This window comes from Rhincodon typus, chromosome 41 (assembly GCF_021869965.1).
Source record: "Rhincodon typus isolate 14 chromosome 41, sRhiTyp1.1, whole genome shotgun sequence".
Taxonomy (NCBI): domain Eukaryota; kingdom Metazoa; phylum Chordata; class Chondrichthyes; order Orectolobiformes; family Rhincodontidae; genus Rhincodon; species Rhincodon typus.
In genome coordinates this window covers 5,619,327-5,635,376 of record NC_063372.1, presented here as the reverse complement: position 1 = coordinate 5,635,376, position 16,050 = coordinate 5,619,327, and the positions used below count along the sequence as shown (strand labels likewise).

Below are 16,050 nucleotides of genomic sequence, written 5' to 3'. Positions count from 1 at the left end.
CAACTCCTATACTCAAAGATCTGAGCAATGAAGGTAAGTGTGATAAATGTCTTCTTAACCCCTCTGTCTACCTATGATGCAAACTTGAAAGAATTATGCACCTGAACCCCTAAGTTTCTGATCTACAACAATACGCAGGGCCCTACCATTAATTGTACAAGTCCTGCCCTCGAGTGTTATACCAAAATGCGATACCTTGCATTTACCCCAAATTAAATTCCATCTGCCTCTCAGTCCATTAACCCAACTGATCAAGATCCCTTTGTAATCTTAGATAACCTTCTTCAATGTCCACTATGCCACCAATTTTGGTGTCATCTACAGACTTACTAACCATGCCTCCTATGCTCTATCCAAATCATTTATATAAATGACAAACAAAAGTGAACCCAGTACCGATCCCTGTGGAACACCACTGGTCACAGGCCTCCAGTCTGAAAAACCACCCTTCACCACCAACCTCTGTCTCCTACCATAAAGCCAGTTTCGTATCCAATTGGCAAACTCACCATGAATCCAAGATCCCCTCCTGACTGATCAATGCCTCCATGGACTTCAGTAAATATTTCTGCAATTATCTCACCAGGTAGCTTATCCAGTCATTGAAGTCAGATGATTTCTTGGAAATGCTGTTCTGACCATTGCTACAATAAGTGTCTGACCTTCATAAAACATAAGTGACCTTCATAAAACATAAGTCACCTTCGCAGAACTAAAAACCAAAAACAATTTACCTCTACACTCAAGCTCCCAAATAGCAAGAACAGATTATAGACCTTCAATCACAAGCTGCTTCCATCTACAACAATACCTAAGCAAGGTGAAAATAGAGGAATTTTAATGGCATCATGCAGTATCATAGGGTTGAGGAGAAACATAGTTCCATTACATGAACTAGAATGAATACAGACAACAAAATGGTTCACCTATTTCTGACTGTGTTTCGAAGTCTTCAGACACATGAAGGAAACAGAAAAATTCCAAAGTATAAAACGAATAATGGCAGGCATTCATTAAATCGAAGGTGCAAGACCTTACTCAAAATTTGTCAGATAGGTTTCAGCAGAGCAAATGCCACTACGCTGGGCTGTTGTGAATTAAAACACCATTTTAAGAATAAAAAAAATCTATGCAAAGTCCCTTTCACAACTTTTAAAGACATATTTGATATTCACATTATTTATCACAGAAGAGGGCTGGCATTTTTGAAGGGTGGTGGCGGGGGCGAACAGCGTGAGAGACAATTTAGACATAGGAGGGCTCTCATTTGGGACTGAAACGAGAAGGAATTTCTTCTTCAGGGGTCATTTAGTGTTTGGAGTTCTCTTCCTCAGCAAGCTGGAAAGCTGGGTCATTGCACATATTCAAGACCTAGATAGGCATATGGCTGATGACAAAACAGTTGAGATATGGGGGTGTAGCAGGAAACTGGAGCTGATACAAAATCAGGGCAGCCATGACCTTGTTGAATGACAGAGCATGCTGAAGGGGTCGAACAGCCAACTTGTGCTTCTATTTCTTATTTTGCTTGCTTATCTACTTCTGGACCGACAAATGGATGGACCGATGTGTACAGTTTAAGAATGGTATGTATCAACGTCATCCAAAAAAATCACCTATTCCTACTGAAAATAAAAGAGTAAATTTATTTTTTCTCTCATCCATTGAGCAAGAGGAAGAAAACATTGTGCTGAATTGAGCTAGGTAGATCTACATTTAGCCCAACATGAGTGATGAGATTAGCAAGGTAATGCTTGCATTCTATGCTGTACAAAAACCTTCAGATAAGAGTGCAGAACATCCTCAAAGGTGGAATTTTTAAAAAATTCATTCATGAAATGAGGGCATCGCTGGCTAGGCCAGCATTTATTGCCCATCCCTAATTACCTAAAGGGCAGTTAAGAATCAACAAAATTATTCTGGGTCTGGAGTCACATATAGGCCAGACCAGGTAAGGGCAGCAGTTGCCTTCCCTAAAGGTTATGAGTGAACCAGATGGGTTTTTTCCAACAATCAACAGTGGATGCATGGTCATCATTAGACTCTTTATCCCAGATTTTTTGAATTTAAAATCCATCTGCCACGACGGGATTTGAACCCAGGTCCCCAGAATATTACCTGGGTCACCCAGTCCTCTGACATGTCCGTCCTCTGTGTCCTCCTGTGTTGCAGTGACTCAGAACACAACTTTGAAGAACACCTTATCTTCTGCCTGGGCACCCTACAGCCTGGAGGACTCAACATGGAGCTCTCCAATTTCAAATAACCTTCCCAACCATCCCCTGGCTCCCCTTCCAGCCCCACCTCCTCCCTTCCATTTCACCTTCTGACCCTCCCTTCCAGCCACCAACCGGATTCATCCCTCCCGTTGACCAACCAGGTCGTACCTACTACCAGTGTCCACCCATCACCACCATTCTACCTCTGCCTCTGTCTCTCCCTCCACCCCTCCTCCTCCCCCTCTGTATCTGCAGCTCTCCCTACTTCCACATCCAGTCCTGAAGAAGAATAATACCCGAAACATTGACTGCTCCTTTCTTCCAGATGCTGCCTGGCTTGCTGTGTTCTTCCAGACTTGTTGGTCTCTCTGGATTAACAGTCCAGCGATAATACCACTAGGCCATTGCCTCCCCCATTATTACCTGTTCCATTCAAATTCACCTGATGATCAAATATATCAATAATAAAATGGAATTTTTCCAATGACTAGCTAAGTGTGAAAATGCACACAATCTAGAAGAGGAAAGGGCAAAACAGAGGAAACAGTGAGGCAAGGAAAGTGAAAAGTTGGCTCAAACTCCATATTATGTGCATCTTCCTGCATCATGTTTTGGCTCCAGCTTGGGTGGACTTAGACTTTAACCACAATAGAATAGTGGTTTTATACATGAACATATTTTTGTAAATTCATGTGAACATAAATCTGAAGCATTAACTACGAAGCAGCTAAACTATATGGGACATCTTTCTCAAGGATATGAAAATAAGTTGGAGACGGCATGTTTTATGTTTTTAGTCACTCCATAAATATGCGCCATGTACCAAATCAGTGATCCATGTAATTCAGACATTCAGAACTAAGAAAAATGAAGACATAAATCAAGGAGTCACAGACCAGTAATGCAAAAAATACTCAATGTTTTACAAGATACTATTAATTTTCATTTGATGTGCACTGTAACACAAAGTATGGTTTCAGAAATGGGCCTTATTTTGTTGAGCTATTAAAATAATTTGAGAATGCAATTTAAATTAGGAGGCACAGCACTCTCTGTGGGGATGGGCATTTAGGTTTTCAGAAAATATTTGCATTGATCTTAAATATAAGTCTACTTAGAATGAATAACAGAATAGCTGTATTCAAAATTAGCTTTATCAATAGCAAACAAATGAAGGACAGAAAACAATTGCTCATCTTCAGGATATTGGAGGCAGAAATGTATGAAATATTTTCTAAAAATTCAACTGTTTTGAATCTCCAAGGAATTACTCATCTCTTTATTTACTCTTAGCACGTAATGCGGTCAGACAACTAGAAAAGGAAGAATGACATCGCTGAAAGGAATCCACAATAAAATGATTAACATCAAATAGATTTCAAAATAGAAAGAAATAAAAAATCCATGCCAGTAAAGGTATATGCTTTTGAGTTGGTGAAAGTGTGGAAATTGGGTGAAGAAAGTGTTAAATGTGGAAAATCAAAAAGGTTTGGTTCTGATGATCCACAAAGTATCCAGACACCATGAGGCCATTCAAGAGTAAACATTTTCTGGATGCACCTCAAAGGCATTTTGATTTCAGAACGAAAAAGGTTACTTTAACCTCCTATAACTCAACATTATTAATTACAGTTGGAGTAACGTGCACAATTTAATTGACTACATGTCGGGAGCCGGAGGGGGAGGGTTGTTTTACGGAGACTTGTATTCAGGACTCAGGACTCAGTTATGAAGATTTGTTTTATTTTGTCAAGCCCCTGAACAATTTTAAGTATTTCTGTTTAAGACTAATCAATGTGTGCAATGTACTGCCATTCACTGAACACGATATTAATTTCTTCCTTTAAGAAGGCACTGAACAACTATTTGATAACATAGCTTGAGAAATACTGGATTACGTACCCACACAGAGAATCCAAACTATGAAACACTATAACATGGTTTTATTGAGGTCAGAATCATGTCCTCTGCAGGGTATAAATGTGAATGCACATGTTCATGGTTGCATAACGAGGCCCCTATGCAAGTTTTTTTCCCCACTCTATTTGTCAAATATAGATGACCGTGAAGGTACATTTCTCTTCTGGAAAGCATTATCTGGTTATTTTAAGTCTTCAGGAAATTACTTGGGAAGAGTTACCTACTAAATGCAATCTCAACATGGTCCAGTGGAAAGATAACTTCCTTGAAATAATTTTAAAATTCTATGCTCTGTTGCAAAGTAATATATTATGTGCTGAAACCTACAGTCCTTAGTGTTAACCAAGATACGCTGCTGTATAGCTAAACAAGAGGGGGCAAACTTTTAACAAAATGAAAAACACTCAATTGTTCTCTGGATATAGATCAGAAAGTAAAAGATGGGAATGCAAAAATGTAGAGTAGTAAGAGTAGAAAATTTTAAAAGAAGTGCATACCATGCATATCCATCTCTTACACTGTGTAACAACTTTACTGTGAAACTGTCCTCTGGCCTAACTTCGCAAAACCTCACACTGCCACTCCTTTCTAGCATGTTCGCTGTTATTCTGCGTGGAATGGAAAGATCCCCAAGAACTCAACTAAGAAGGTCTCGCATGCAAAAACTGTAAAAGAGAATAATTAATCAAAATGGCAAAAAGGCGGATAAAACTGTCACGACACGCATGCAGTCGTTGCAACAAACTTCAGGATTCATCTGTGAATGCACTAATATCATCATGTTCCATGCACACTGACATCAGCGCCAGGGTACGTGCAGACTACCCCACCTTTAGTTCAGAAATTAGTGTTTTTTTGAAAGCAATGACCAAAGTACAGTCAATGATCGATTCAATTTGATTATTTCAAACCCAGTTTAATTATGAACAGGATGAGTCCTACCACACTGCTGAAAAGAAAATGCATACAGGTTGCATCACACTCATGCTTGACTAACACAAAAGATTAGCAGCATGCTGTTCCGTCACTCAGTAGTGACGTTGTACTGCAACACAGTAGTTCCTGTGCGCACATCCTTGTTGCTCCACCTTGTGGTGGCATTCACAATAAATGCAGCCACTCTTCAAATGCACAAATTATTCAAAACCTACCTGATAAGCAGGCAATTCACTGTATGAAATGTTAATCCCTGCTGCAGATGCAGACTTATTCAACAAAAGCTGTTTAACCCCCAAGGACATTTACAAAATCACCGCAGTTTCAGGTCTGTAGCAACACCTCATTTGAACAGAATGCAGCTTTGAAATAAGACTACAGTCTGCAAACAAAGCTCTAATTTATTGCCAAAAACTGCACAGCCAAACTTAGTTTTCTGAGGACACAGTTGTCTATGTATTTCTGGTAGCTCTAGAAAAAGTCATTCTGAGCAATTCTATGGACATTATGTATGGCAACTCTGCATGCTGTAAACACTTCAGAACAGATTCTGGATGTATTCCAATTTGCACATTATAGCCATGCACTTTAGTTCCTGTTTGGCCTGCCTCAAATACTTGCACTTAAGACTACTGGCACATTACCAACAAGGATATAGCATCCCTTTGTGCCCAAGGAAAAGCATTGTATGGGCTTATCATTATGGTCATAAATGCTTGATTATTCATTGCTTTGTGCTTGAGAATTTCAATCTTCCCTTTGAACTACAAGCAAGGATGCTGGCATTTGTAATACACGTTATTGCACATTTTCCACAAACTCCATGGCTTTGAAAGCTCTTAAAATACAGGTTGTGTAAAGACAAACAAACCCAATCCGATCCAAAGGTGAAAATCCAAATGGCATTTCCGGTCACTGTTACACAATAAAATCACCTAACTGAACATTCCAAAGTTAGTGTTAACACGAAAGGTTATACTTGCAAATTACTAGCGTTGACATAGGCTTACTCACTTTCATTTAACTAGTCTTTTCCTAGCATACTGTGGCAATGTCAAGAACAGACAGCCTAATTATTTTCTAAGTAATTTCTACTGTCCACTACATGCCTGTAGCATAAAGATTAAAGTCCATTTCAAATGGAAATTTTAGCTTGAGGCAATTCCACCTAGCACTGCAACAAATATTTCCCTAAAGTGTTTCCTAGCTTGAAATCCTCATGTCAAAAATCACATGACACCACATTGTAGTCCAAAAGGTTTATTTGAAGACACAAGCTTTCAGAGTTTTACTCCTTCTTCAGGCGTCAGACTCCGAAAGCTCGTGTCTTCAAATAAACCTGTTGGACTATAATCTGGTGTCGTGTGATTTTTGACCTTGTCCACCCCAGTCCAACACCAGCACCTCCACATCATAAATCCTAATAACACAGAATTACATAGGGAAGGAAGGGGAGAAATTAAAAATTCGATAGTGGAGAAAAGAGGGAACCTATGACCAACCATTTAATTTCAAAATACAATACTATGTTGTGGCATGGAAAGCAATTTTGGTCACTTTCCCAAACATGAACGTTAGTTACGATACAAAAGAATAAAAGCAGTGTTTGTGAAAGAGCTTGGCATATTCCATTGAATGACTAATAATCATGATTTTGTGAAAGATCGGTGCCTCTCAAAAGTTGCTGTGACGTCTACAAAGAGTGTTCTGATGCACACTGTCAACAGTCACCTCCCTTTTCAAATACAGCAAACAAAATGAACTTTTGTCAGAGACCTTTATGCTCTTATCAAAATTCCCCAGCTGTTTAGAGACAAAGCTAAATAACACACTCATACATTAGAATTAGAAGCATCCACCTAGCAACCAGGGCAACCAACATTATCTGTTCTGTGGTGTTGCATAAACATTGAAAAAGGAGCTGGCCATTTCGCACCATGAACCTGTTTTGCCTTTCAATTAGATCATGGTTTATCTGTACCCTCTGATTAGGAAAAAAAAGTGAATATTTCCAGTCTTGAAAACTTCAATTGATCCAGTTCTTGGTCTTTGGGAGAGTCAGTTCCTGATTTCTGCAATCTTTTGTGAAAAAGAGCTTCCTGCTTTCACTCTTAAATGAAGTAGGCCCAATTTCAATATTGTGCCCTCTTGTTCTGATTTGCACACCAGAGGATATAGTTTCTCTGTATCTTAAGCTATCATTTTCCCATGGAATAAGAGCCAGTTTTATGCAACTTACTCTCAAAAAATTCACTCTAAGTTACCATATGACGCTGAGGTAGACTGGGGCCATTCGGCCCTGTGAGTCGGCTCTGCCATTCAATTAGATCATGGCTGATCTAATAATCCTCAATTCCAATTTCCTGCTTTTTCCCCATAACCCTCGATTCTCTAACTGATTTAAATCTGTTTATCTGAGTCTCAAATATACTTTACTGTAGAGGGTTGTGGTGGCTGGGTTGTTAAGATTTCTACAAATTCACTACCCTCACTGAATTACATTCCTCATTTCTGTCCTAACTGAGCAACCCCTTACTCTGAGATTATGCCTCTGGTCCTAGACTTTCCCACAGTGGGATGCAATGTCTTTGCATCCACCCTGTCAAGCCCTTTAAGAATCTTATATGTTTCAATCAGGTTGCCTCTCATTCTTTTAAACCCCAAGAATACTAGCCCAACCTACTCAACTTTGCCCTCCACATTGGTATCAGCCTATTAAACCTTCTCTGGACTGCCTCCAATGTCAGCATATCTCTCCTTAGATAAGGGAACCAAAAAATTCACAGTATTCCAGATGTAGTCTGACTAGTGCCTTGTATAGTTTAAGCAAAACCTCCCTCCTTTTATACTCTGTTCCCTTTAGGGAAAAATAGTCAACAATATATTTGCTTTCTCTATTACCTGCTGAACTTGGATACCAGGTTTCTGTGATTCAAACATAAGGACCCCAAAATCTCTAAATGCTACAGCTTTTTCCGTTTAAATAAAATTCAGATTTTAGATTCTTCCTGCCAAAGTGTATCACTTAACCCCTTATACCCCTCTATAGACTCTTCTTGGGATCCTCATTACTTGCCTTTCCACTTATTTTTGTGTCATCCACCATGTTGCAGTATCATTTTGGCAAATCCATGCTGTATCCTCTCCAAGGCCCATATATCTCTCCTGAGATGTGCTACCAGTACTCCAGATGGGCTCTGACCAAGACTGTACAACTGAAGCACAACTCACACCCTTTTGTGTTCCAGCATTGTTGAAATAAAAACTAACATTTCGATGGAGCTGTGCACTAGCTTTTAATGATCTCATACAATACGAGGGAATATTTACGAAGTTGGACCACAGGTTAGCCATAATCTCATTGATGCAGAACAGGCTCAAAATGCTGAATGGCCTATCTCTGTTCCTATTTGCAAAATCCTACAAGGTGTTGTGATCAAGAATGTATACTTATTTCCTTTGTCTCTCACATCAAAAGCCAATGTTTTCCCATTGCATAAATATAAAATGGACACATCAGGGCCAAGTATTCGTAAGTTAAACAAAGAACTGCAGATGCTGGAGATGTGCAACACACACAAACAGAAATTGCTGCAGAAACTAAGCAGGTCTGGCAGAATCTGTGGAGTGAAAAGAGAGTTAACATTTCAAGTCCAGTGACCCTTCTTCAGAACTTTTAAGTTACCAAGTTCTACTTCATAACCTTCCTTAATTCACCCACAATTTTGTGCAAACCACACATTGGTAGACAAGTAAGTCACAACTAGAATTCTTTAACACGTCATGCATAAGTAACAAACAATTTACCAAAGTTTGCAAACTGTAATCTAGAAAAGCAGTTGTTGCTCACAGGAATGGGAACCCGCTAAATGTTGAGCACATGGACATTAAGTCCTTCTAAGAACAGAAACATTGGAAATACTGGCAGCTGGTTTGGTAGCATTGGTGGAGAGAGCTTGGATTACCTATTACTGGTTGCAGCTAAGTAGACACTTTGTGTGTACAACAGTGAAGTACTTTCAGGGAAGAGTATTGCAAAAGGTATTTGCATGTCTTTTGCATTTTTGCAGAAATTAGGTTACTTGTGAAAGGCTGCTTTTTGAATTTGCTTGTAATTCTATTTTAATGACTTCCACACTTGAGAATCAAAGGTGGTTCAATGATTTAAACACATTTCTAATATTTTTGAAATCTCCCATATTTACATATATAAATATATATATATATATATATATATATATATATACATATACACATACACACACACACACATATATAAAAGCTTTCCCAATGTCACAAGTTCAGGAGAGTAAGGAGCAATTATTGTGAAAGGAACTTGCAATGTTTTCAAACTTTTCAAGAAACTGGTTTTTCATTTTGGTAAGATTTTCTTAGTAGATACTTGTAGCTTCCACCAAAGGAGGGTGCAATCTTACCGATGTGTTGGTGGAGGTTAAGGGCAGCACAGTGACTCAGTGGTTAGCACTGTTGCCACACAGCATCAGGGACTCAGGTTCGATTCCAGCTTTGGGTGACTGTGTGGATTTTGCACATTCTCCCTGTGTCTGTGTGGATTTCCACTGGATCTCCAGTCTCCTCCCACAGTCCAATGATGTGCAGGTTAGGTGGATTGACCACGCTAAATTTCCCCTGTGTCCAGGGTTGTGCAGGTTAGGTAGGTTAGCTTTGGTAGATGTGGGGTTATGGCGATAGGGCAGGGGTGGGATGCTCTTCAGGGTCAGCACAGACTCGATGGGCCAAATGTCCCCTACACGCACTGCAGGGATTCTACTCTACAATTCTAAGACAATCCAACTTCAAGTTGCTACCTGCAGATTTTCACACGACTTGATAGTTACTGTGGCAGGGGCCTAGATGTCGATATATATCCATCCTTTCATCTAGCAGATGGTACGGACAAGGGAGTGGTCATTTTATATAAGAATGTGTATCTCTGGCATTTCAGTTTACTTTAGTGAATTTAATTCGACCACATTATTTTGCTGGTAGCTGTACTGCAGGATTAGAGTCTCCTTCCTTCACAACAAAGAGATAATATTTTTGGGGGCCAGGAAGGTCAGGATGGAAGAAACACACTGGAAAGAAAAGTGCCATTGATCGAAGAAAAAAAAATGCTTTGTGATCTTTAGTTTAAACTGTGAATTTCCAGGGTCATTCTGTCGAATACTGCCTGAAATTTGACAGTATCTTGGATTTCTTTCCTGTGATCTTTATGAACCTTGTCCTCACTTCATTGCTTTCTCACAAGAATGCATTTTCCTTCAAGTTTTAAAAAAAAGTCCTTTCATTTAAAATGTTTTTAAAAAAAAGTCTTTAAGTTTCCCATGCAAAACACACCTCCAGTTTCCTGAATAAATATCAAATGAGCTTATGGTATATCTCGGATTGTAGTGGTAACCCCCTTTGTATCGAGGTTCAAATTGTTTCTCATTGTAGAGATATTCTGGAATTTTACTTCCAAGGGTGCGTGACCAGCACGAGTGAATATCTGAGTAGACTTTTATTTAATTCACGTGGGGGACATGGGCGTTGCTGGCTGGCCAGCATTTATTGCCTGACCCTAGCTGCCATTGAGGTGGTGGCGGTGGTGAGCTGCCTTCTTGAACCACTGCAGTCCACCTGCTGTGAGTTGACCCACAATGCCCTTAGGGACAGAATTCCAGGATTTTGACCCAGTGATAGCAAAAGAACGTTGATATATTTCCAAGTCAGGATGGTGTGCAACTTGGAGGGGAACTTGCAGGGTGTCGTGTTCACATGTAACTGCTGCCCTTGTCCTTCCAGATGCAAGTGGTCCTGGGCTTGGAAGGTGCTGTCTGAGGATCTTTGGTGAATTTCTGCAGTGCATTTTGTAGATAATACACACTGCTGCTACTGAACATCAGTAGTGGAGGGAGTGGATGCGGTACCAATCAAGTGGGTTGCTTTGTCCTGGATGGTGTCAAGCTTCGAGTATTATTTGAGCTGCACCCATCCAGGCAAGTGGGGAGTATTCCATCACACTCCTGACTTGTGTCTTGTACATGGACAGGTTTTAATGAGTCACGAGGTGAGTTACTCACCACAGTATTCCTCGCCTCTGCCCTGCTCTTGTAGCCACTATGTTTACGTGGCAAGTCGAGTTCAGTTTCTGGCCAATGGTAACCCGCAGGATGTTGTTAGTAGGGGATTCAGTGATGGTAACACCTCTGAACGTTAAGGGATGGTGGTCAAATCATCTGATTGGAGATGGTCTTAGTCTGGCATTTGTGCGGCATGAATGCTACTTGCCATTTATCATTCCAAGCCTGGAAACTGTCCAGATCTTGCTGCATTTGAACATGGGCTGCTTCAGTATCTGATGAGTCACAAATGGTGCTTAACTTTGCGCAGTCATCGACAAAGATGTGACCTTATGACGGAGGGAAAGTCATTGAAGACACAGCTGAAGATGGTTGGGCCCAGGACAGTACCCTGAGGAACTCCTGCAGTGATGTTCTGGAGGTGTGATGACTGACCTCAAACAACTACAACCATCTTCCTATGTGCCAGGCATGACTCTTAACCAGAACAACTTCCTGCTCTTATTCATGTATGTTTGAGAACAAATCTAAATCCTCTACTTTTTAAAAAAACTAATAATATCCTCATAACCTTGAGAAGCTTCAACTTGATTTTATTTGATCCTTGGTACCTTCTGTTTAAGCATAAAAGTTAACACTTGTGCGGAAGACAAGTTAATTGTTTGCTTTGAGATGAGCAGAAAACGTTTGAAATAATTTCACATACATCTGCCGAATGGCTAAGAGTTGAAATTTACAAGAAGCTAGTATATTGCCTACCCATTATTTGCTTGCTCAGCAGACAATCATCTAACCGTTAATGAAACAATTACTGCTTTTCTTTCAAAAAAATTGTGAATTGTCACACGCATCAACAAGATTTTGCTTGTCTCTATTATGAGTTTCAATGCTTCGAACATTTATTTAATAGGTGATTTTTCACCTGGAGTATAGCATCCTTAACAATCATTGGTATGCCTGGAATTGTTTCTGCCAAATCGAACTGAATGCTTAAACATAGCTGGGGTTTGACACTGGCCAAATGAAAGCGTGGACTTTGAAATCTGCAACTGACTTCAGGTGAGTGAGCTATGAATGAAATGGTAAATGATCTAGACAGATTGTGCCAAATCCACTGACACCTGTAGAAAACTAGAGCAAAGTAGAACAAATATGCCACCTGAGAATAAAAACTGCCTTTGTTTCAAAAGAAATATCAATGGCTTTGTCGCAGAAGGAAATGTGAATGTGGCATTTAGTTTCCAAAAATAATAGGTGGAGAGATAGAAGATTACTCCAGGTGTCAGTCACATGAGCAAATTTCATTGATATCAATTTTATGACATTCCCCATCTCCTTGGCATTCCCATTCTATAACTGGCCTCTGGCAAAACAACAAGCAAGTGACCTGTTCAGAGGTTCTTTCATTCTTAAGTGGTATGGAGAAGATGGCAGACAGGAACCCAGGACAGCCCGCACATAAATCAATTGCTTCAAGGGAATTGGGAACTGGGATTCAGAAAGAAACTGAACAAATAATCAGAGTTGCAGCATTTTTATTTTGTATCCAATCCCGTGCCCCCCAATTTAGGAACAACCCACAGCTTCTGTAGGTGGCTTTCAATCTATATCTCAAGTGATGGCAGTTGTTTTTACTGACCAGATATATTATAGGTTAATACAGGCAACTCTAAGGGGCCAATGGAATCTAATGGCTGAATAATTCAGAAGGTATCAGGGAGAGTACAGAATATTAAAATACTCCTTCAAAGTCTCCTATTCTGTATGTTTCATAAATTTTAGCTCATGCAAAATTCTGCCTACATCATAATCTACATTAAGTCCTACTATCACATCATTCCTATCCTTTCTAACTTACATTGGATCCCAGTCCATGCAAAGCCTCCAATTTAAAATCATTCAATGGGGATGTAGGTGCCATTGGCTAGGCCAGCATTCATTGCTGATCCCAATTACTTTGGAGGTGATGGCGAACTGCTTTCTTGAACTGCTGCAGTCCGTGGTACATAGAGATATCTACACTGCTAGGAAGGGATGGCGAGGATTTTGATCCAGTGACAGTGAAGGAATGGTGACAGTTCCAAATCAGGATGGTGTGTGGCTTGGAGCAAATCCTGCAGAGGGCGTTCTGATGTGTTTGCTGCCCTTGTCCTTCGCAGGTCTAGAAGATGCTGACAAAGGAGCTTTGGTAAGTTACTGCATTGCATCTTGTAGACAGTATACACTGCTACTACTGTGCGCTGGTGAAAGGAAGAGGGTGAATGCTGAGGTTAATAGATTGAATGCCAATCAAGTGGGCTTTGTCCTGGATGGTGTCAAATTTGAGTGAGTGTTGTTGGAGCTGCACTCATCCAGGCAAATCAAGTGCATTCCATCATGCTCCTGATTTGTGCATTGGAGATGGTGAACAGGCTTTGGGAGTCAGGGATGAGAGTTACCTACCACAGAATTCCTAGCTTTTAACCTGCTCTTTGTAATCACAGTATTTTTATGTCTAGTCCAGTTCAGTTTCTGGCCAATGATAACAACCAGGATGTTGATGGCAGGGAATTTAACAATAGTAATGCCATTAAGTGTCAATGGGCTATGGTTAGATTCTCTCTTGTTGGAAATGGTCACTGCCTGGCAGTTGAATGGTGTGAATGTTACTTGCCACTTATTAGTCCACGCCTGGATTTGATTTTACATGGCCAAGACTTCATAAATATGTAGCACAGTTCCATAAAAACACATCACACATCAGGTGGTAGGAAAACCTCAAATTTTTTTTATTTGATTTGATATTGTCACATGTGCGGAGATACAGTGAAAAGTATTATTTTGTGTACTATCCAAACAAATAATACCTTACACAAAAGTACATCAGGGTAATAGAACAGAATATAATTTTACAGCTACAGAGAAGGTGCAGAGAAAGATCAACTCCAATATACAAGAGATCCGTTCATAAGTCTGATAACAGCCAACAGCTTTGATGCCAATTTTGAAGAACCATTCAGTCCACTGTTGGCAGACTGTGTAGGACCATTACCAAAAACAAAAGCTGGACATCAGTATATCCTTGCAATGATGAATATGACAACCTGATTCCAAGAAGCTTTTCCTTTAAGGACGCTAACAGCTAGGGCAATGATAGAAAGTTAACTCAGTATTTTCCTAATTTTTGACCACCAATTGAGATTCGATCTGATAAGGGCTCTAACTTTCTGTCTGAAGTTTTCCAGGCAACCATTAGCAGTTTGAGTATAAAGCACTTCAAGTCAACTGCATATCACTTGGAAACACAGACCACTGAACTGTCTTTTTAGTCTTTCTCTCCACCCATAACGCTCGCTTCCAGTATGCATCATCTGAATTACTATCCTATTCACAATGCTCTTTTTGAGTGACCACGGCTTCTTTACAGGTCTGTGTCTATTTGTACATGTGGGGGGTGTTGGGTGCACGGGGTGGGGGGTAAACATGAAAGGTAGGCTTATATGTCAACAGTTCATAATTGTTTCTCTACAGCTGTAGTCTATCTACTTGAAGTAAGTAGTAAATTCTTAAGTACAGAAACCTGGTCCGTGCTTTGTCAACCTGCATCTAAAAAAAGTCAGGCAAAAACGGGGAATCTGCATACTTCTTAAAATCTTTAACTTTTGTAATACCTCTGGGAATAGCAGGACTTTGTTTCCAGAACACTACTCCAGCGAGGCCTGACACTGCAAATAAACTGCTTCAGTATCTGCAGAGCTGTGAATGTTGCTGAACACTGTACAATCAACAAATACCTCCACTTCTGATATTATGGTGGCGGGAAGGTCATGATGAGGTAGCTGAAGATGGTTGGGTCTAGGACACTACCCTGAGGAACTGCTGCAAAGATGTCCTGGAACTGAGATGACTGACCTCCAACAAACGCAACCATCTTCCTTTCTGCCAGATATGACTCTAACCATTGCAGTTTTCCAACTGGCTCACACTGACTCAAGTTTTGCTAGGGCTGCTTGATACCACACTCAGTCAAATGCTGCCATGTTGTCAAGGACAGATACTCCCTTTGACTTTGACCATGTTTGAACCAAGGGCGCAATGAGGTCAAGAGTTGAGGGGCCCTGGCATAACCCAAACTGAGGATGGGGATATTTGTGCAGCAACCTTTTCCAGTGAGTTCTTTAACTGGCCATCACCATTCACAATTGGACATGGTAGGACTGCAGAGCTTAGATCTGATCAGTTGGGGTGGGATCACTTAGCCCCGCCTTTTGCGAGCTGCTCCCGCTATTTGGTGGAGAAGTTCTGTAGTTTCACTAGGTTTGCACCTCATTTTTACATATGCTTGGTGCTGTTCTTGGCATGCCCTCCTGCATTCTCCAGTGAACCAGGGCTGATCTCCTGGTTTAATGGTAGATATGCCAGGATGGTGGCTGAATACAATTCAGCTGCTGCTGGCCAACAGCGCCTCATGGATGCACAATTTTGAGTTGCCAGATCTATTCAAAGTCCGTCTCATTTAGCAGAATGGCCATGCCACATAACAGAGAAGGCACCCTCATTACAAAGATGGGAGTTTTTCTCCACAAGGACTGTGCACTTCTATTGATTCTGTCATAGGTACCAGTGGGACAGGACACACCTAGAAATGGTGGTGTCTGGGACAGTTTCCATAGGGTATGATTCCATGAGTATGACCATCTTTGGCTGTTTCTTGACTTGTCTGTGGAACAGCTCTCAATTTTGGCACTAGCCCCCAGATGTTAGTAAGGAGAACTTTGCAGGGTCAACAGGACTACGTCTGCTGTCATCATTTCTGGTGCCTATGTTGATGCCAGTTGGTCCATCTTCTTTCATTGCTTTGTTTAAATTTCATAGTAGTTTAGTACAACTGAGTGGTTTGCTAGGCCATTTCA

The 16,050-nt window shown here is 40.4% G+C and overlaps 1 protein-coding gene across 6 annotated transcripts in view; it reads right to left on the bottom strand.

Annotated features, from left to right (window-relative positions):
• LOC109925562 (spermatogenesis-associated serine-rich protein 2-like) overlaps positions 1-16,050 on the bottom strand; it is a 107,322-nt gene that overhangs the window by 66,133 nt on the left and 25,139 nt on the right. The window contains exon 1 of one of the 6 annotated variants that reach the window (XM_048618973.1): positions 4,637-4,700. The exons of the other annotated variants lie outside the window; for them this stretch is intronic. Within the exon in view, the coding sequence (XP_048474930.1) occupies positions 4,637-4,649 (13 nt within the window). The 5' untranslated portion in view covers positions 4,650-4,700. Of the gene's footprint in view, positions 1-4,636; positions 4,701-16,050 lie in introns of those variants that run through there. 6 annotated transcript variants of the gene reach the window in all.